Raw genomic sequence first — 22,694 nt, forward strand, 5'->3', positions numbered from 1 at the left:
TTTAGATAGATATGCTTTAAATATTGAAACAATAATTAGTCGTCATGAGCTATGGGCAATCATCATGCCCCGTACCTTTCCGCTGCAGGTCGGGGTGTGACATTTGATCTCTCAAATCGAGCCTAAGACAACCTCTGTGGCTCTTCAAGAACCTAGCTGGGTAGACGCCATGGAGGATGAGTTGAACCAGTTCGAAAAATTGCAAGTATGGAAATTGGTTAGATTTCCTGCTAGAAAGAAATCACTCGGAACACGATGGGTTTATCAAAACAAACGAGATGATAGCGGAGTGGTCATTCGAAATAAAGCAAGATTGGTCATTCAAGGGTTCAACCAGATTGAAGGCCTTGACTACGATGAAGTGTATGCTCTTATGGCCAGATTGGAAGCAATTCGAATCTTTCTAGCCTATGCATCATTTATGGGGTTCAAGGTCCATCATGGATGTTAATACGGTGTTCCTTTATGGCAAAGTGAAGGGAGAGATTTATGTGTCGCGACCTCCCAGTTTCGTTGATCCGCGGTATCCAGCTCATGTTTATAAGCTTGACAAAGCCTTGTATAGGTTGCATCAAGCTCCTTGTGCATGGTACGCTACTCTGACTAAGCACATGCTCGCAAATGGATACACTCGTGGAATCATAGATCAGGCTCTGTTCATTTGCAAGGTGGGCGATGGTCAAATATTAGTGCAAATCTATGTGGACAACATCATCTTTGGATCCACTAGTGACGCACTATGCAAGGAGTTCGAATAAGTCATGAAGATGCAGTTTGAAATGAGCGTGCTAGGAGAAATGAACTTCTTTTTGGGTTTGCAAGTTCGTCAAGACTCCAAGGGAATCCTAATTCATCAAGGAAAATATGTTGACGACATCATTTCAAAGTTCAAGCATCAGGATGCAAAACCTGCAAATACTCCTATGGCAGAAAGACCAATGATGACCGAAGATCTGGAGGGAGAAGCTGTTGACGAGACATTGTATCGGTCGATGATTGGCTCGTTGATGTATTTGACGGCCAGTAGACCAGACATTATGTTTGCTATGTGTCAATGTGCACGTTATCAGGCTGCCCCTAAACTTGGCTTGGACTTTTGTGTCGAAAGGAGACTCCTTTTGATTTATGCGCTTTCTCTGACAGTAACTTTGGAGGTGCAGGTAGGGACATGAAGTCCACATCAGTTGGATGCCAGTTTTACCGTCAGTTACACACATTCCTTGCAAACATTCCGTCCACACGACTATTTATACATGTGTTTCATCTTCGTGCGGACTAGAGAATCACTACTTTCGTACAAACTAAACATCATTATATTCGTATGGACTAGAGCATCTTCATTCGTGCGAACTAGAGTTACATCTGTGCGAATCGACTTCCTTCGCACGAACTAACTACTTCCGTACGAAAGTACAATACAAAATAAAAACATGAAATAATCTAACATTTTAGTCCTATTTCATGACACGACTTGATGACGTAGGCAGCAGACATTATGCATCAACAACCACTCATAATAATATTGAAATCGAATAATGTCACTACACGCTTCTTCACTATAATTATATATACCTTAGGGTTTTAAAAATTTGGATCCGAAATATATCCGAAAATTCATATCCGAAATATCCGAAATATCCGATACTTTGGATAACCGAAAATTCAGATATTCGAGAACCGGATAATCCGGATTTTCGGATTCAGATATGAATTTCTAAAAAAAATCATATAATCGGATTATCCGATATCCGAAAACTAAAAATAAATAGTAAATATACATATGATACAAGTACTATGTTTAGTTTTAATATAGGAAAGAATAGTAAAAATAGTAAATAATCTGATTTGAATGTGGATTTATAATTGTTTTTTTCTGGTTTTTTTTCTCAATGTTGGAAATTTGTATAATCAAATCTACTTTGAATTTTAATCTATGCACAAAACGATTTTTTTTGTATTTTTTAATTTTGGATACGGGTTTGGATATTAATCTTCACTATTCGAATTTTTTGGATATCCGGTTGATCTTAAACACCCCTATATATATACCTACAATACAAAGTAACATCGTATTGATTTGTTGGTGTTTTTTCTGTTGGTGTCTGTTTTTTTGTACCATTATCCCTCAACTTTCAACATTCACACTTGCACCCCTTCAACTTTTTAAAGATTTGAAATCAAGTTTTACGTGGTTAGTTTTATGTATGTGTTGGTATAAATTCAAGTTGATTTACGTTTCAATATGAATAGTCAAATGTAATACGTCTTCGTTCTTCTTTTACTGTATGTTTTCAGTTACTCTACGTTTTGAAATTAATTTTGCTTGAAAAAGAGTTAGGTCAAATATAATTTGATAGTATAAATTTGAGCTACGTTACGTTTCGCCGCTTCCCCAACACATCGTACCACTATTTAACTTAAGAAAACCATTAATTCTTAGGTGTTTATTTTTATGTACGTGTCGGTATATATTAGGTTGGTTTTCTTCTCGATGTAAATTTCTTTCCTAAATAAGGTGGGTCAAATATATTGCATTTGGTGCTTATTTTTATATACTTTTAGTTGATCTATGTTTTATGTAAAGTTTATTTGAAAAAACGAGTCGGGTCCCACACAGTACGTTTCCATTAGACGATATAAATTTCAGTTACTTTACGTTTCGACGCCGCCACAACACGCAAGAAATTTACTAGTTATAAAACAAATAAATAAACTCTCCTTTCTTTTCGTCTTGTTTCATTCTCGAAGATCGTGCCCTAAGCAGCTGCCCCTTTGCGTATTGTCGTACTTAAAAACAAAACCCCCTAAATTCTCTTACTCGATGCCTTTTTCATTTTTATTCACCGACTTGCTTGTTGACGCATGAAGTCCAGTCTTGTTGGCCCAATTAACTTTTTGACTCATCACATTACATATTAGTCATGATTTCAACCCACTTAAATGAATTAATCTGCTTGCCCAATATATTCTATTTGGAATATTAAACAACACAGTTGTAGTATTTTTTTTTTTGAACGACGTATGGTTAGGAACAATTGTAGTATCCTACAGCTACCTTTTGGTTAGGGTAGAGTTGTCACATGTTAACAAAAGAGTTACAAGGAAACTTCGACAGGTATCCAGATTGACATGACCTCAACAAAAAGCGATTGAGTTGACTGCCTTATTGCCTTGGCCAGTGGAGAAATTAAATAAACCGAAGTCGTTGTGGCATTGATTAAATATAGGTGAATAAAAGATAACAACCATAAGAGCAGTTTTCCTGGGATGAACATATTATTTTCTGGTGATGGAGAGAGTTGTAGGATACTAAATTGAAGAAGTTGGATAGTGAGTACAAAGTCACCTATATTCACAAGGTTAGGAGGGTATAAATTTACAATAAATATCCCCTTATCTGGCCTAGGTGCAAGTGAACTTCTACATGCTTTATATGATCATGAATTCTCACACCAGGAATTAGTAAAATTAAGTGTGATATATATCAATGATTTTCGCTGTAGCATATGTATAAACTGACACACCTTGATGTCGCTAAAGTAATAGTGATAGAGAAAACCAAATACATTAAAGGGTCACCAACAACTTATTAGTGTTTGACGTGTTAGGAGAAGGAAGAATTGTATATGCTTGAAAGAGGAGCATTGTGGAAATAGTTAATGCGTAGCTTAATATATAGAAACATTAGATAAATTATATTTTGTTGTTTGAAGTACCCGATACAAATTCCAAATTCATTTATTAAAATTTAAAACCATGCCTACTTTATGAAGTTTGATATAAATATACATAATGTATAGTTTTTACTTATATATTTTGAATATTGAGATGTTCTTAATTAGAATAAATCTAATGAGGAAGCGAATAGTGATTTTATCTTAACAATATTTATATTAGCATGCACAAATAGTTCTATTTACTTACTTATGACAATGCAAAATATTTATAACAATGCAGGATAAGGATTTTAATTTATGTTGAACTTTGCAATTCGAAATAAAAAAAATAATGCATTTTGGATGCCTATCTAGGAACAAAATCTGACATTGAAACTTCATTTAAGGAATACTGAGATGATCTTGATTTAGATTTTGATATTTTAGGTTTTTCAAAACCATTGCTCCCTGTGGAAGAGCTGTACTCATGCAGAAGTGGCATTTCAGGATCAATGTTACTACGCACGAAAAATGCAGGTTGTGATGGTACAGGAAGCGTAATAGAGAAGCTATTAAGCATAAGAACAACTGAAGCCATGGTTGGACGATCAATAACATTTTCTTGAACACATAATAAACCAATATGGATACTTCTGATGATGTCACGCAATGAACTTGATCCAGCCTTCAATGTTGGATCTATTATATCTGAGGCTGTCCCATTCCTCCAACTTTTCCATGCCTAAAAGATATTAACAATTTGTTTTTATGATTCTTATACCACTAAAGAAAAAGTAGAACTTTTAGTTGATGATATTAACAATTTGTTTTTTTTTTGATCCAATGGTGTATATATTATTCAAACTTCGTAAAAGTGAAGTATACTTACAAAGCTAAGAAGATCTTCTACACTCTCTCCATTCTGAAAACATTGGTTCTTTTGACCTGTTACCATCTCTAGTACTAACACTCCATAGCTAAAGACGTCTGACTTGACTGAGTATTGTCCATGCATGGCATATTCAGGTGCCATATAACCACTATAACAATGCAACAGAAAATTGTTAGTCATTTACTTCAATGCAACACATACTCAAACACGCACTTACATATCTTCTATATATTGATTTTTTTATAAGTACAAGAAAGTTGATAGTCATGAAGAAATCCTCATAAGGCATAACTGGGCAATGTAATATGTTATGTGGCAGTCCTTACTATTGGTACCGGGAAGGTGAAAAAATGCAACTTTGAAAGCTCAATGAAAACATGCCATGTTCATTACTATTTTTAAGAAAGGCCACATTAGGATATTAATTTTGTAGCTACTTTTCAGGGAAAATGAATAAATGAATGATTGATTTTGTAGTAGTATATGCTAAACACAGGGTCTAGTGGTCCATGAGTTGGAAGTAAAACAACTCTAGAAAGTAGTAATGTTCCAAGAGGAAATTTTATTTGAAGGAAGTGTACTTACTAGGTTCCAACAATTCGGCTAGTGTCTCCTTGGGTTTCCTCAGTTTTAAACAACCTTGCCATACCAAAATCAGCAATTTTAGGGGTCATTTGTGCATCTAGCAGAACATTACTTGCCTTCATATCACGATGAATTATTCTTAGACGGGAATCTTCATGAAGGTATAGTAGCCCCTTCGCAATTCCTTTGATGATATTATAGCGCTTTTCCCAATCAAGAATAGTACGTTTAGTTGGATCTACAAACAACATTTATTGGATATCATTAGCAATATCACTAAAATGAAACATCATTTGTTATCCATGTTAATCTAATCACGCATAGCGTTTTTTTTTACTAAGTGCCATGCATTGTTGTGATGTTATAAGTAACATTATACAAAGGATTTTGTTTATGAACCCGAAAAGAGAATATTGTTTAAGAACTTCCAATGGTATAATACAATACGCAACATTTATCTACTATTTAGTTGTTAAGTTTACTTTGTTTATGTGATGAAAATTGTGAATTCAAAATGATGTGTGCTATTGAGGACTTACCAAATATAAATTGATCAAGACTTGCATTTGGCATGAACTCATAAATGAGAAGGCGTTCACTACCTTCTATGCTGAATCCTAGCAGCCGGACTAAATTACGATGCTGAAGTTTTGCTACTAGCAAAACCTCATTTTTAAATTCTACATCACCTTGTCCAGAATCCCATGCTAGCCTCTTCACTGCTATTTGGTTTCCTTCTCCAAGTGTACCCTAAATATCATATGATAGCATATAAACCATTTCTTAATTCTTATTGAAATTCTTAAAACGTATAACAAATATCTTACTTCCACACTCTTGTTTGTACATGCTTTTAACAAACGTATAAAATCCCATTTTTATAGCGTATGTATACATGTGTATACGATTGTTCACTTACTTATAGGGGAGGATACAATTATGTTTTAGCTTTTTTTTGTAGTGTAGATTTCCCAACACTTTATAGGGTCTTCACATGTTACTGTCTTCCCACAAATAAGTCTATGAGTTGTCTAATGAGGTTTTATTTATATCTTTTTATAATAGTTACTCTTCCACCCTTTTTTAACTATTTGGTAGTTGTCTGTATACTATTTGTTTTGAAGCCGGAGGTCACTGTGAAAGCGGTCTTTCTAGTTGCAGGGATATAATAGAGGTAAGACTTGCTTAGATCTCAACCTACTTAGATCCTACAAATAGCTTTCCTATTTCTAAGATTTACTGGGCAGCTTAGATCTCAACCTACTTAGATCCTACTAATAGCTTTGTTATTTCTAAGATTTATTGGGTACGGTTGTTGTAGTTGTATACAAGTGTATAAGATAGTTACACTTATAAGCAGCAAAAGATATAAAATAACCTAGGAATTTATGTGTTCATATATGTAAAAAAATAAGATTAGTAAGATTTTACAAACATACAACTTATGCCTACACATTTATTGGAAGCATATATTTGATTTTTTTAGTACATACATTTTTTTTCAATATGTGGTCACGGATATTCTCTTCTACGTTATAAATGTTAGTATTGTTATAAATTAACCATCTCGATCATATCAATAAGTGTAACAAGCTTAATTTTTAAGTGTTTTTTCAAAAGATAGTAGAAAAATGTACATCCAATTAATGTACACACAATGATAATAACAAAAGATGGATAGGTTCATACCATGTAAACCGTTCCAAAACCACCTCGTCCAAGCTTATTTTCTTCTGAGAAGTCATTTGTTGCTGCTTTCACTATACTAAAGTCGTACTGCAAAGATTCTTCTGTCCTAATATCCATAGCCGTTTCAGCTATTAGAAAAAACGGAGTTAGAAGTTGTTGTAGCTCGTTGTGATTAATAAAATAGCAAAAAAAAACATAAACAAGTGGTGTGATGTTTGATAGGAAAATGCAACTTAAAACTTATGTCCCAGCTATGAATTCTATGTTGCAAACTTAGAACTTACTATGAATACTTTCAACTGCTTGAGGTATCGCTTGCCTTTTCTTCTTCCTGGATCTCATAATGATACAAAGTGAAGCGATTACTATAATGACAGCGACTATCACAATAACAGTTATGATTACCACAGTTCTTGTAGTGTTACTTTTTTTGCCTGCAAAAACAAAAAAAATGTTCACTTAACAATACTATACCCAATTTCATATAAATGTATGATTAATAGACAATCAATGAAGAAACCTTTTAAGATTTCGTTTTAGATCGATTTTATACATATCTGCACCTATGTCTTCGACCTGAGGCCAATCATTTCAGCCTTTTCTTGTAATATTTGTAAACTGAACTCCAAATGGATCGTGTAGTTAATGTTATCCCTAAACAAATCAAGTAATGTTTTCCTAAAACAGTCAAACTGTCATACTACTATTGATTCTAAAGAGCAGACTCAATGACTAATCAACAATCAAAATCCAACATTAAAAAGTGAACTTGTTAATTTTTAACAAAAAGTATCTATTTTCTGTATGTGATGCCAATCTCTAGGCTAGTCAATCAAATTATGACCACAAGAGTTTGATGGTAAAGTATTATGGGCTTTTATTTGAATCTACAAAGATTGTTTAGGAAAGTCGATTGTTGGGGTTGTAGTTGTTGGAAATAGTTCTGATCGGTTTTTTTTTAGGAAAGTCAATTGGTGGGGGGCGTCGATAATGTTTGAAGATGGTAGCCTGGAGATCAAGGTTAGAAGTTGGAGAAGGTTATCAAAGGCTTGGATGACGAGAGAGGTTGCTATGTGGAGTATCGTGGAAGACAGTTTGTCTACACAGTTATAACGATATACAAATCAAATTCGAGTAATCGGTTTTTTATATTCGAGTAATCGTGGAAGACAGTTTGTCTACACAGTTATAAATATACAAATCTTATTTATTATATGAACACAAAATAGATTCAAGTTTATGTTTTTTATGTGGGCTGTAAAAAAATTGACTATCGATACTAAATTATACACCAATCATGAGTATTTGCTTTTTAGATTCATGTATTCCTAAAAGTGACTTCCCATGTTAACCCTTGTGTAATATCCCAAACATTTTCGTTTTCTCCTTTAAAGACCTTCTGAACATTAATGTGATGACGAGGTTGTCACAACGGAAGTAGGATTTCATTCAAGGATTTGGTTACGATCGGGTGTTGGAGTATATGGAAGGCCAGGAACGATCTTTTATTCTCAAATAAGAGGATTAAAATTGATAACATCATCAGTCAGGTGAAGGCGTTGGGTTTTTTGTGGTACTCGCTCGAAACATAAGGATATTTCTTGGGTTGATTGGTGTAAATTTGTAATTATGTAATCTCTTGTTTTGTTGTCTGGGTTGCCCGGTTTTGGGCTGGCGGCGTTTTTGTTCTAATGAAAGTTTCCATTCAAAAAAAAAAAATGTTAACCCGTGTGTGTTACGTATAGTCAGATAATAAACATGGTACCAACTACAAGCCGATATCCAACCATTGAGTCCCATGTATGGTGATAATCGTGTCAGTTTGGTGTGATAATTATACAAGTCAATACGCGACAATCATGTCATGTTGGGAGATGGATTGACAAACTCGGATGCAATCTACATATTTTTTTGTGTGTGTCTGATATACCAAACTTAACTCAAAAACATGTAATTAAACACAACACATATAAGCTCATTTACCAAACGGGCGATAGAAGGCTCTAATAGGTTGGTGTATTAATTTTATAAAATATATATTATTTATTTGAATACGTGATAAGGGTAAAGATCATGTACAAATAGACTTATTGTACAAAACGTACGAAAGACATGAAAAGTTAAAAAAACGCGGTGGCATTTTCTTAATTATTTTACTCGTAATTACTGTACAGGATCAAAATTACACTACAAAATCAAAATTAACCTACAAAATCATTTATAGAGTAATTATGAAACTCAAAAAAATTACCGAGAAGATTAAAATTACCCTATAAGATTAAAACTACCTTACAAGATCATTCATAAACTAATTATAATGCTCTACAAAATTAGTCTACAAGATCAAAATTACCCTACAAGATAAAATTACCCTAAAAGCAGGGGCGGAGCTACCTTATGCCGGGGGGCAACGCCCGCTACGGCTTGGCGCGGAAAAATTTGGAAAAATTAGTGTATACTTTGGAAAAATTTGAGGTTTTTTCGATTTCGTTACGGCTTATTTATAAAACGTTACGGCTTGGCGGATTTTCTAGATCCGCCACTGCCTAAAAGATCATTTGTAGAGTAATATCATACTCTACAAAATTACGCTATAAAATCAAAATTACCCTATAAGGTCATTTTACAAAATTACTCAATGAATGAACAATGGTTGAAGCTGATGTCGCGAACGAGGCAAGATGCCAATACTGAGACGCAGAAGGCCCAGTTTTTAGACATAGGTGGCATGTGGGAGGACGGTTATCATGAGAAAAGGGCTGACCAAAATTGCCACGAGAAGGCTGACCAAAAGTCTGACCATAAGTAGGTCTATTGGGCCGCTTGGGCCTGTGATTAAATGGACGCTGATATGGCCTGTTTTGAGGATAAGGGGTGCGACGAATGGGCTACCCAGCGGGCCTGCTGTGGTCGATGGGTTTGGGCAGTAAAAGCCACCGTAGGTGGTGACGATTTGGAACTCAAATTTTTCACAAAGAGTTCATGACTCTCCGCGCTGGATAAAAGATCCACAAAACTTGGTGTTGGGCGATAAGATCAAATAGTTGTAGAGAAGCATTCAAATGATTTGCCAAGGCCACAAAGAAACCAATGGAGTTGATCCATTGAGTCAACCGGATGCCCAATCGCGTGCAATTGATCACAAATGGATTTGAATTCACGACCAAAATCAGCCACATTTTATCTCCTTTTTTGAGAGCACGTAAATTGTCACGCAAGTTTTGTACCCGTTCCACTAAGGTATTACAAAAGGCCGCCTCGAGAGCAACCCAAATGTCCCGGGCCGATGACGAATCGACAGTAACAGCCAAGGCTTCTTCAGTTAATGTGGCATTGAGAATGATTATAGCTTGATGTTCTTCTTGCATTGAAGTAGTATATTCAGGATTTATATCTTCTTTGCCACTGTGGAGGCATGGTTTGTGACCCATGAGGTAAGAGATGTTGATAGGAGAGAAGAGGTAAGATTTGCTTATGCCAATATATGTACTTTGAAGTCGAAAGTTTGATGGTTATCATAGGAGCCAAATTATTCATGGGTAAAGTGGGGGTGTGGGAAGATGATGCCATATTGCCATGGATGAAGAAAGATGATCAGAGGGGATGGGAGGGCAGAAGGTGGCGGCAGAGAGCAAAGGGAAATTCAACCAAGTGGCTCGATACCATGAATGAACAATGGTTATTCTTATTATTGGATTATTACAAATGGAGACTATACCCTCAATATATAGAGGAAACTAAGTACATTAAAAGGGCTCAAATAATAAAGATTGAGACTCTTCATATTATTTAACACCCAACAACATCAAAATTACCTTACAAAATCATTTGTAGGGCAATTTTGATAATTACTCTACAACTAAATAATTACGAAAGTGTCACCGTCTTTTTTTATAACTTTTAATGCATCTCGTGTGTTTTGTACCATAAAACTATTTATATTTGATCTTTTGCCTATAAGATAAAAAGACCAACCAAAACAAAAAAAATAAAATATCACCTAAACACAATGTATTTATCAAACGGTAAACAATAAAAAAGATATGTGTCATAAGTAACAATGTTATCGTATAAAATAAATTTCTAATTTTGAAGAGTATTTTCTATTATATGTTATCTTTTATTGACTTCTATTTATCATTCAAAATCTGTTTCCAAATTAATTAGACACGGTGATAGTTGACGCCTAGCAGATAAGTCATTAGTCAATACAACTATAAGATGTGCAGCCCACACCCCCATCATCTTTCTGAAAAAAAATAAATACTAGTTTACAGGGCCGGCCCGAAGGGTGTGCAGGATGGGCCACCGAACAGGGCCCAAAGTCTCATAGGGCCCAAAAAAAAATTTCTGTTTTATATTTAATTTAAATACGAATCAATTCATGACACACAAGTAGCTATAGTTCAGATGGTTGAGCGCTTTGATTGATGCACATGAGATGCAGGTTCGAAACCAGGTATCGCCCATAATTTTTAAACGAAAAGCTGCTACAAAAATTAGAGTATTTTTTGGCTTTCTTGGAACTTTCAATAAGTTATTGAATACACATTGGAAAATTGGAACATTTATGATTTTATGACAGGAGATGGCATATTCTTGGAAAAATATAAATGATTCGGTGGATGATATGAATAATGGTAAAATCAGGAGATGGCATATTCTTGGAAAAATATAAATGATTCGGTGGATGATATGAATAATGGTGACAATGAAAGAAAACATCCATATATTGCTGCTTTATTGTTGTAACATATTTATGTTTGGTTTTATGATTTAGTTAGGCTATATAGTATACCTCTAAAGAGTGGAAGATGTAAGCTTGATATGGATGATAAGTTATTTGTTCTATAGTAGAAAATTATTAACAAAATCCGATTACGTTCTTGAAGGGCGTTGCTGGGCCAAAAAAATTTGCGAATAGGGCCCAATATTTTTATCTCGCACAGGGCCAAAATTTTATTTGTGGTTTTCGAAGACGGCCCTGCTAGTTTAAATAAATATTTTTCTTCAAACCAAACTGTTGTATAGGCAATTAGGCAAGGCCCCACCTATTGCGTGTGTAAAGCACCAGCTTCATGCTTTAAATTTAAATTCAATAATAATATTCAAACTAAGACTATGACATAAGTGTATACGCCAAAAACGTTATTAGTCCTGGTCAAAGTAAACTAATTTAATTTATATCCGATAAAGAAGATACAATGCATACCTGGTGGTGAGACTGGCGGAGATGATGGTAAAACCGTTGGTGATGGTGGTGGTGGTGGTTGAGGAGTAACCCGAGCACTCTGATTATAAAACCGATATGTCTCATATCTAAAATTACACATAGGTACAAGTATTCTTCCTCCAACTCTCCCATTAAAATATAGTGCAATTCTATTGATTATATCTTCCAAACAATCACTACACTGGGTCTCGGATAAGTCTGGAGTGCATTGCACAAGCCCATAGATCGTTGAAAAATCTGGACCACTCGTGTTATCCGTGGCGAACTTCTGTAGGGGGCCGCCTGCGGACGCATCACCTCTCAGCTTCCTCAATAGAGGACCCAAATCACCATTGAACCGATCAATATTTGTCGAATTTTGGGGGTTAGCCATAAACACATAAGTCTTTACTCTTGTGTTTCCCAATATGTTCTGGTTGGAGTATTGCAACAAACAGTTGTCGTAGTATCCTACTGCTTCCTTTTGGTTCGGGCAGAGTTGTCTCAACTTAACAGTGGAGTCATTGAGACAACTCTGGCAGACATCCGGGGTGACGTCGCCTCGACAAAGGGCGATGGAGTTGACCGTATCATTGCCTTGGCCGGTTGTGAGGTTGTAGAAACCGAACCCGTTGTTGGTGGTGGGGAGGGTGGAGAGGGTGGTGTTGAGGTTTCTTTGGTACCTACTGTTTGTGGTATAGTTAGCCGTGTTTTCGCAGATATGGTAAAGGAAATCGGATTGAGCTAAGGTGGTGGTGTTGATCAATATGGAAATAAAAGATAACAACAAAGAGAGGGGTTTTCCTGAAAGGATGAACATATTTTTTTTTTTTTTGTTATTGATGAGGGAGGAGATGTAGGATGTATTTAAGTACGTTGATGTTTCATATTTTATCACCAAGCCATGTCTTTTGACAGGGTCAGAAGAAAGGTATGCAAAGAAATTAAAAAAGAACCCTTAAATATGTGGTCCACTTCATTTTGTGAACCATAATAAGGTCAACTATGTAACTAAATCCTAGTGCTTGCCTTTATAATCAATAGCAACCAAATAAGTCTAAAAGCATCATCAATCCAAAGATATGGAAATAATACCATGTTTCAAAGACATCAAAACTTTATAAATACAAAATCACCAATAATACCATGTTTCAAAGACATCAAAACTTTATAAATACAAAATCACCAATGCATCATTACGTGGGTTTTGTGTTATTATCCAACCAAGTATTAAAAAAATAATCAAAATCAAAAACTTGAACCAACTAAAAAGGCAATCATCAATAGTTGTAACACCGATTTCAAAAGCTAGATCTCTGGATTGAATCTTCAACTAGAACTAAAGGAAAATGAATACTTTGGGTAATGTCACACCCCCAAAATCCACCATGCGGAGTACCACCGCTTGGAGGCGTGACGTGACCAGGATCGAGCCACCAATCATACTGAACAACGTATTTAAATAAATCAAGCCAACCACAATACGATTGGTGACCAAAAGCTAGTTAACCAAGTTTTAATTTAGACAGCGGAAGCATAAACATAAAGTTCAAAACATAAGTTCGCAGTTCATAAGTTTAAAGTCCGACAGATAGGTTTAATAAGTTCATAAGGATTATATATTAAACACGGGACATAACCGTCCGTACACCACAACGACGCCTTCCTCGTGCAAGCTCCAAGCAGTTAGCGACCTGTAAGGCATGTAACAACGAGTCAACAACAAAGTTGAGTGAGTTCACGTTTGGTTGTTTAGTTTTAAGTTGTTTTCCGAAAACGTGGTTTGTCTTTCGTTGGCGTAATTGCCGTGGGGGTTACCCCGTAGTTGAAAGAAAGTTTAACCAGTTCATTCTTTATTACCCATACCCTGTTCATGATTAGTGGGGGCTTCCCCGTGTGAACTACTAGACCGTATGATATCGACTACTACGCAAGTAAGTTGTGCCCTACATCAGTGTCTATCATCACTGATGGTTTGCCATAGTCCATTAGTACACGCCCGTCCGACTGGCATGGTGTGAGGTTTGTTAAACCTAATAGCGCTATTAACTAATGACCCGCTCGCCATTAGCCTCGGCGATTAAGTCGATATAAAATGAGGGACTTATGATAGAGTTTTGTCTAGTAAGTTTTAAGGTTGTTGTCCTACCCAAGGAGGACGAACGTACGTAGTTCTCCCAAAGAGAATACGCAGGATTAATACTGGCAGCCTACCCGAGGAGGATGGCCGTACATATCCTACTTAAGTAAGATATGTAGATTCCGTTTTAATTCTTTAACCCATTCCCAAACCACCGGGAATCCCATGCCTTAGAAAGTGTGTGAACTCACCTCGGTTTGCTCGGTTAGATTCTCAATATAGCTAACAGTCAAGGTCGGTCAATCACGTCCTAGTATGATTTACCAGTTAGTCATTTAGTGGCTTTTAAATAGAACACAAAGTTCCTACACGTATCTATCACACAACATGCATCACTTTAACGGTTTATGCCCTCTAAGTTTCCCATTCATTCCCTACTCAAAATCAAACATACGATAATGCACATAACATATATAACATGTTAGATCATTCACGGATAGCATACTCGACATTTAGACACGCAAGTCACAACTTATATCAATTCAGCATTAATATTCAAAACTGGCTGTCTTCAGGCATTTAAATAAAATAGTTAAATTATTCCAAAAATTCCCAAATTTTTACAGAATGTCTTAAACGTTCCATATTTTATTGTGTAAAAATATCGGGGTCCGGTTAATTACCAATATTTTATAAAAATTCATGTTCCGGACTGAACTCAGATTTGTGTATTTCTGACCACAGTCCACGGAACAATTTATTAAAAATGCATCGAGTGTCCGATTTACGAAATTCCAGTGGGGTAATTACATATGCATCGGTTGTCGTCTACTATACAAATTTTATGGTCCGATTCATCAAAAATTCAGGTTATGACTAAAAGTATGCCACCCATTTATTGCTGTCAAAATTCAGCTTAAGTTGCTGTTACAAATTAATACTTTAAAAATAGTAAACGATGTCCAAAAATTACGATTCCGGTGCCATTAGAACCGTATTTCATAATAACATATTTTAGATTCAAAATATCCGTTTTTCGTTGAATTTATGCCCTGTTTACAGCCTGTTAAAGGCGGCTGAAAATAAACATCAGCAAGCTGTTATCAGTCTAAAGGCTACTAAAACGCACACATATGATTACCATTCATTCTAATAATGATTTACAACAGGTTATAAGTTATTTACAGCAAACTAATACTCATATATTTCAGATTTATCTTGTATTACCATGTTTCATCATTATTTACTCTTTAACCAACAAGTTCATCACTCTAGCAAGACTTTTTAGTTTTGATTTTTAGTGTTCACGATTTATCTGACAAAACGCTTATTAACCACTCTAGACAAGATCAAGAAGAGGTTTAGAGTCACTTACTACTAGCTTTTAAGCTAGGGAAGATCAAGAGAAGAAATGAGGTGGTTAATAGCAAACGAAGAAGGTCTTTGATGATCCGCGAGTTACACACCTCATGATTCACCTTAATACACCTTTGTCTATGAATGGAATGGATAAAGCAAGATTGAATGAAGGTGATGATGGTGGTGGTGAGTTCAGCCGAAGCCAAGGGAGGAGGGAAGAGAGAGTTTTGGTGTGTGTTGGTGAAATGTGAGAAATGAGCACTAAACCTTTCATGCATTACTTATAACCAAGTTTCCACTAAATCCTTTGTGTAATGTGTCATGTAGGGGGGACATGATCTAATAAACAAATGAAATAAAATCAAGTTGTGTAGGGGCCATGATGGCCATAGATTAGGTGGGGGGGGGGGTCTAGCATAGGTTAAACTAAATAGTTACAATCTAGTTTCATCTTAAGTATTAGTTACATATATTAGTTAGTAGATATTTTGTAAGAGGTGTCATGATGTTTGGGAACCATAACTAGCTCAGAAAAATAAAAACAATGCTTTTTACAATATTTTAGTGTTCCGGGTAATGTCCGGTTGTTCAGTTAGATACCGGTTCGTTAAAGTGCTAAGTTATTCCATATAGTGTCCTATATACATCTTTTTGTAACATTTTTAATTCCCAACACTCAGGAAAGCATACAGGACTATTTAGTAACTTTTCTGCACACTATTAGTGTGTCAACATGCACATGTAAATATAACACAGATATCAGAAAGCAGCTACGTAATTCCACACAGTCGTCAAGCACATTAATTATTATTAATAAATTGCACGGAATACATGGGATTTTGAGGGTTGTCACATTCTCCCCCTGTTAAGAGAATTTCGTCCCGAAATTTAGCGCGTGGTTACTGAGGAAGCTAGTTAAGTTGCGTTGTTTTCCTGATTTTCCTGGGGTGTCACATCATCCCCCCGTTGATTTGGAATTTCGTCCCGAAATTCTGCAGTAGCTTCAGCCTCAGTAGTGGTTGCATTTTTCTTAAACAGCTGGGGATACTTGAGTTTCATTTGGTCTTCTCGTTCCCAGGTATACTCTGGGCCACGAGGGGAATTCCAACGAACTCGAACGAGAGGTATTCTGGTGTGCTTGAGAATCTTAACGTCTTGATCCGTAATCTCTACTGGTTCCTCAACGAATCACAGCTTGTCGTCGATTGTGAGCTCTTTGAGAGGAACTATGAGGGTCTCATCTGACAGACACTTCTTTAGATTCGACACATGGAATACGTTGTGAACTCCACTGAGTTCTTCAGGTAGGTTCAGCCTGTAAGCGACTTTGCCAATTTTCTCAATGATCTCGAATGGTCCGACATAACGCGGGTTGAGCTTGCCTCGTTTGCCAAAACAAACTACACCTTTCCAAGGTGAGACTTTGAGTAGTACTCGATCCCCAACCTGGAACTCGAGTGGTTTTCTTCGCTTATCGGCATAGCTTTTCTGACGGTCACGAGCTGCCGCCATTCGTTGTCGTATCTGAGCAATCTTTTCTGTTGTATCTACTACTAGTTCATGGCCGGTGATTTGACTGTCACCAACTTCTGCCCAACAAAGAGGTGATCGGCACTTGCGTCCATACAACGCCTCGAACGGAGCGGCCTGGATGCTGGTGTGGTAGCTGTTGTTATATGAAAACTCCACTAACGGGAGATGCTTTTCCCAGCCGTTACCAAAATCGATTACACATGCCCTAAGCATGTCTTCAAGAGTTTGGATGGTGTGTTCTGATTGCCCATCCGTCTGTGGATGATAAGCGGTGCTCATATCTAATCGTGAGCCAAAAGACTTGTGCATAGCTTGCCACATTTCAGAGGTGAAACGCGCGTCACGATCAGAAATGATGGAGGTTGGCACTCCGTGCCTTGATACCACTTCTTTTAGGTAGATGTCTGCTAGAGTAGAAAACTTATCCGTTTCTTTGATAGGCAGAAAATGTGCAGACTTGGTCAGTCGATCCACGATCACCCAAATGGTATCATTTCCGCGTTGAGATCTGGGCAGGCCAGTAACGAAATCCATGGATATTTGCTCCCATTTCCATTTAGGTATCTCTGGTTGTTGGAGTGGGCCTGATGGTTTCTGGTATTCGACCTTGACCCTGGCACAAGTCAAGCATTTACTGACGTAGGTTGCTATGCTGGCTTTCATACCAGGCCACCAGTATGTAGTCTTGAGATCATGGTACATCTTGTCCGAGCCAGGATGTACTGAGTAACGAGACTTATGCGCTTCATCCATCACAAGCTCGCGCAGGTCTCCATACAGTGGAACCCAGATGCGTCCGTTAACATAGTAGGCGTCGTTTTCCTTTTGTTCTAGTCATTGCCTCGGTCCTCGTAGGGACTCAGCCCTGATGTTCTCTGCTTTCAATGCTTCAACCTGAGCATCACGAATCTGAGCTGGAAGGTTGGATTGGATGGTAAGCTGTAACGCACGTACACGCCTAGGTATAGTATCCTTCCGGCTGAGGGCGTCGGCCACAACATTGGCTTTGCCCGGATGATACTTGATTGCGCATTCATAATCGTTCAAGAGCTCGACCCATCGGCGTTGTCGCATATTCAACTCCTTTTGCTTGAAGATATGCTCGAGACTCCTGTGATCGGTGTAAATGGTGCACTTGGTACCGTACAGGTAATGTCTCCATATCTAAAGCGCGAAAACAACTGCTCCCAGTTCCAGATCATGAGTAGTGTAGTTCCTTTCGTGAACTTTAAGTTGGCGTGATGCGTAGGCAATGACCTTGTCGCGTTGCATCAACACGCAACCAAGTCCTTGGATGGAAGCATCGCAGTAAACCACAAAATCATCTGTGCCTTCAGGTAAGAGAGGATAGGTGCGCTACAAAGTCTCTCCTTTAAGTGCTGAAATGCGGACTCCTGGGCATCACCCCAACGATAGGTGACACCCTTCTGAGTCAGTGAAGTGAGAGGCTGCGCAATCTTGGAGAAATCTCTGATAAACCTTCTGTAATATCCTGCCAAACCTAAGAATTGGCGGATTTCTGTTGGTGTGCGGGGTGCAGACCAATTCTTGATCGATTCAACCTTAGATGGATCCACATGAATTCCATCCTTATTTACCACATGGCCTAGAAAGTGGACTTCGCGAAGCCAGAAGTCACATTTTGAAAACTTGGCATACAACTGCTCTTTTCGAAGAAGTTCCAGCATAAGTCGTACGTGCTGCTCGTGTTCCTCCTGACTCTTAGAATAGATCAGGATATCGTCGATGAACACAATAACGAACTTATCCAGGTAAGGCTTGCACACTCGGTTCATGAGATCCATGAAGACCGCTGGTGCATTCGTCAGCCCGAATGGCATAACCAGAAACTCGTAATGGCCGTAACGAGTTCTGAATGCTGTTTTGGAGACGTCCTCATCTCGGACCCTTAGCTGATGGTATCCCGATCTCAAATCAATCTTGGAGTAATAGCTCGACCCTTGCAATTGGTCGAACAAGTCGTCAATACGTGGAAGAGGATAACGATTCTTCACAGTCACCTTGTTAAGCTCGCGATAGTCAATACACATTCTGAAAGTACCATCTTTCTTCTTTACAAACAAGACTGGATCTCCCCAAGGCGAAGAGCTAGGACGTATGAATCCCTTTTCCAAGAGTTCTTGTAGTTGCGTAGACAGTTCTTCGAGTTCTGATGGAGCAAGTCGATAAGGCGCACGAGCTATTGGTGCTGCTCCAGGAGCTAGCTCGATTTGAAACTCGACTTGTCGATGAGGCGGAAGGCCAGGTAATTCCTCAGGAAATACCTCGGGAAAGTCGCGTACAATAGGAATGTCTTCTATCTTCCTTTCTTCCGCGGATGCATCAGTAACGAGGGCTAGGATAGCGGTGTGGCCCTTTCGTAAACACTTCTGGGCTTTAAGGAAAGAGATGATGCCTACAACAGCACCACTCTTGTCGCCACGAATCACAAGGGGTTCTTTACCAGGGCGAGGGATGCGGATGATTTTCTCCTTGCAAATAATCTCCGCTTGGTGTTGAGACAACCAATCCATCCCAATGACAACGTCGAAACTACCCAGAACGATAGGGATGAGGTTGATAGAAAAGGTCTGATTGGCAAGGACAAGCTTGCAACCCTTGACTATATGTGTAGCCTCTAAACTTTTACCATTTGCTAACTCTACGATGTGCTTGGTGTTCAAAAGTGTTGGAGTACGCTTAAGCATCTGACTAACTTCTAAGGACATGTAGCTAGCATCGGCACCCGAATCAAATAAAACAGTAACAAAGAAGTCGTCCAGAAGAAACTTACCCATCACAACGTTGGGATCGTTCCTTGCTTCTCCCTGACCAATCACGAATACACGACCCTGGGCGCCATTGCCATTATTGTTACCTCCGTTGTCGCCTCCATTGTTGTTCCCATTATGATTCCCGTTCCTTTGGTTGTTGTTCTGATTCTGATTCAGCTGGGGGCAGTTCCTCTTAAAGTGGCCTTCAGCGCCACACTGAAAGCATCCTTTATTTCCCTGCTGATGCTGCTACTGGTGGTTCTGTGGAGCTTGTTGTTGTTGGCGATTTTGATTCACAGGACGTGGGCTCCTGCAATCTTTGGCTTCGTGGCCCAGCTTGTGACATCTCTGACAGCGACCCTTGTTGCACTGGCTGTTGTGGTGCAGATTACATCGATTGCACTTAGGGTGATTTCCCTTGTACCCACCCTGACCTTGATTTCCAGATGACTGCTGACTGGGGCTCCTGTACTCATCTGTCTTTCTCTGCTGAGATTGAGCTGAAGCAGAACCCTTGCCCAGATTTCCATCCCACTTGCACTTATTGTCGTTGGGAGCATCAGAAGTAGTGGCGCTAATACGCTTGGGCAGTTTGTTCTGCTCAACCGCCTGATCAATGAGACGATGAGACAACTTGACGATTTGTTGTATAGTGCCAAGGTTAGCTGAGGTTACGTGGCTTTGAATTTCTGGCACCAAGCCCTTAAGGTACAGCTCAATGCGTTTGTAAGGAGGGTCCACCATAGTAGGACACAGGATGGCCAGTTCGTTTGACCTCTTAGTATACGCCTCAATCTCAGACCCCTTCATCTTCAGGTTGAAAAATTCCACCTCTAGCTTGTGGATGTCGTCACGACTGCAATACTCTTCTCTAATCAGTTCTTTGAAGCCGTTCCATGGGGTAGCGTTAGCAACCGCCAACCCAAGCAATTGGACCTGTGCTTTCCACCAGGTTAACGCAGCTCCTTCGAGTGTTCCAGTAGCATACTTCACCTTACGATCTTCCGGGCAATCACACATCTCGAAAACAGACTCCAGCTTCTCGAACCAGTGAAGAAGGCCTACAGCAACTTCTGTGCCGCTGAAAGTGCTTGGTCGGCAATCCATTAAGGTTTTGAATGTGCACACAGGAGGCTGAGCATGTTGACCTGTGGTGCGAGAATAAATGACAAGGTTAAGCACGAGGGTAGGTTTGCAAAGGTAAGATCTAAACAACCTAAGATAGGTCGAAGTAGCAGGTTATGCCTCCTGCAGGAACAGCTGCGAGTGCCTCAGCAACTCGTTCGTTGATCAGAGCCGCCAGCTGGGCTTGAGTGAGGTTGATACGTCCTCCGCGTCCGCTCATGATCTTCATGATGAAGCAACGTAAGTGAGAAAAGTGTCGCGAAAGTGCGTAAGTGTGGGACGACAGGAGAGAGTAAGCACACAAGGTTCAAATAGCAATTATCACATTAACTAATGCACAGTGAGAACTATCTAACCGACAATATAACATATATCATACCACTTATGGTGTCGAGTCTTGCACGTGGAGCGAAGCGTCGTTGTGGATCGTTGAGCACTGTACAGGTTATAGTCTTGTTTTATCGAAAAACTTTTCCCTTTTAAAACCAAGTTCACTATAACCAATGGCTCTGATACCAATCTGTCACACCCCCAAAATCCACCATGCGGAGTACCACCGCTTGGAGGCGTGACGTGACCAGGATCGAGCCACCAATCATACTGAACAACGTATTTAAATAAATCAAGCCAACCACAATACGATTGGTGACCAAAAGCTAGTTAACCAAGTTTTAATTTAGACAGCGGAAGCATAAACATAAAGTTCAAAACATAAGTTCGCAGTTCATAAGTTTAAAGTCCGACAGATAGGTTTAATAAGTTCATAAGGATTATATATTAAACACGGGACATAATTGTCCGTACACCACAACGACTCCTTCCTCGTGCAAGCTCCAAGCAGTTAGCGACCTGTAAGGCATGTAACAACGAGTCAACAACAAAGTTGAGTGAGTTCACGTTTGGTTGTTTAGTTTTAAGTTGTTTTCCGAAAACGTGGTTTGTCTTTCGTTGGCGTAATTGCCGTGGGGGTTACCCCGTAGTTGAAAGAAAGTTTAACCAGTTCATTCTTTATTACCCATACCCTGTTCATGATTAGTGGGGGCTTCCCCGTGTGAACTACTAGACCGTATGATATCGACTACTACGCAAGTAAGTTGTGCCCTACATCAGTGTCTATCATCACTGATGGTTTGCCATAGTCCACTAGTACACGCCCGTCCGACTGGCACGGTGTGAGGTTTATTAAACCTAATAGCGCTATTAACTAATGACCCGCTCGCCATTGGCCTCGGCGATTAAGTCGATATAAAATGAGGGACTTATGATAGAGTTTTGTCTAGTAAGTTTTAAGGTTGTTGTCCTACCCAAGGAGGACGAACGTACGTAGTTCTCCCAAAGAGAATACGCAGGATTAATACTGGCAGCCTACCCGAGGAGGATGGCCGTACATATCCTACTTAAGTAAGATATGTAGATTCCGTTTTAATTCTTTAACCCATTCCCAAACCACCGGGAATCCCATGCCTTAGAAAGTGTGTGAACTCACCTCGGTTTGCTCGATTAGATTCTCAATATAGCTAACAGTCAAGGTCGGTCAATCACGTCCTAGTATGATTTACCAGTTAGTCATTTAGTGGCTTTTAAATAGAACACAAAGTTCCTACACGTATCTATCACACAACATGCATCACTTTAGCGGTTTATGCCCTCTAAATTTCCCATTCATTCCCCACTCAAAATCAAACATACGATAATGCGCATAACATATATAACATGTTAGATCATTCACGGATAGCATACTCGACATTTAGACACGCAAGTCACAACTTATATCAATTCAGCATTAATA

General features: G+C 38.5%; 2 protein-coding genes across 3 annotated transcripts; one reads left to right on the forward strand and one right to left on the reverse strand.

Annotated features, from left to right (window-relative positions):
* The first annotated feature begins 761 nt into the window (after nucleotides 1-761).
* LOC110924779 (uncharacterized mitochondrial protein AtMg00810-like) lies at nucleotides 762-1,172 on the forward strand. Its single transcript, XM_022168770.1, has one exon. The coding sequence runs from the start codon at nucleotides 762-764 to the stop codon at nucleotides 1,170-1,172; it is 411 nt and encodes a 136-aa protein (XP_022024462.1).
* Nucleotides 1,173-3,942: 2,770 nt separating this feature from the next.
* LOC110921139 (cysteine-rich receptor-like protein kinase 8) lies at nucleotides 3,943-12,893 on the reverse strand. 2 transcript variants are annotated; one of them, XM_022165409.2, is made up of 7 exons: nucleotides 12,035-12,893; nucleotides 7,107-7,256; nucleotides 6,823-6,950; nucleotides 5,673-5,883; nucleotides 5,134-5,371; nucleotides 4,546-4,696; nucleotides 3,943-4,398 (listed from the first exon to the last, which is right to left on the reverse strand). In XM_022165409.2, the coding sequence occupies exons 1-7, from the start codon at nucleotides 12,852-12,854 to the stop codon at nucleotides 4,024-4,026; spliced, it is 2,073 nt and encodes a 690-aa protein (XP_022021101.1). In that variant the 5' UTR covers nucleotides 12,855-12,893; the 3' UTR covers nucleotides 3,943-4,023. The 2 variants fall into 2 exon arrangements, with proteins under 2 accessions (XP_022021101.1, XP_035842447.1); XM_035986554.1 differs by lacking the exon at nucleotides 12,035-12,893 and adding an exon at nucleotides 7,343-7,364.
* Nucleotides 12,894-22,694: the final 9,801 nt, after the last annotated feature.

The sequence above is a fragment of the Helianthus annuus genome, chromosome 17 (genome assembly GCF_002127325.2).
Source record: "Helianthus annuus cultivar XRQ/B chromosome 17, HanXRQr2.0-SUNRISE, whole genome shotgun sequence".
Lineage (NCBI taxonomy): Eukaryota > Viridiplantae > Streptophyta > Magnoliopsida > Asterales > Asteraceae > Helianthus > Helianthus annuus.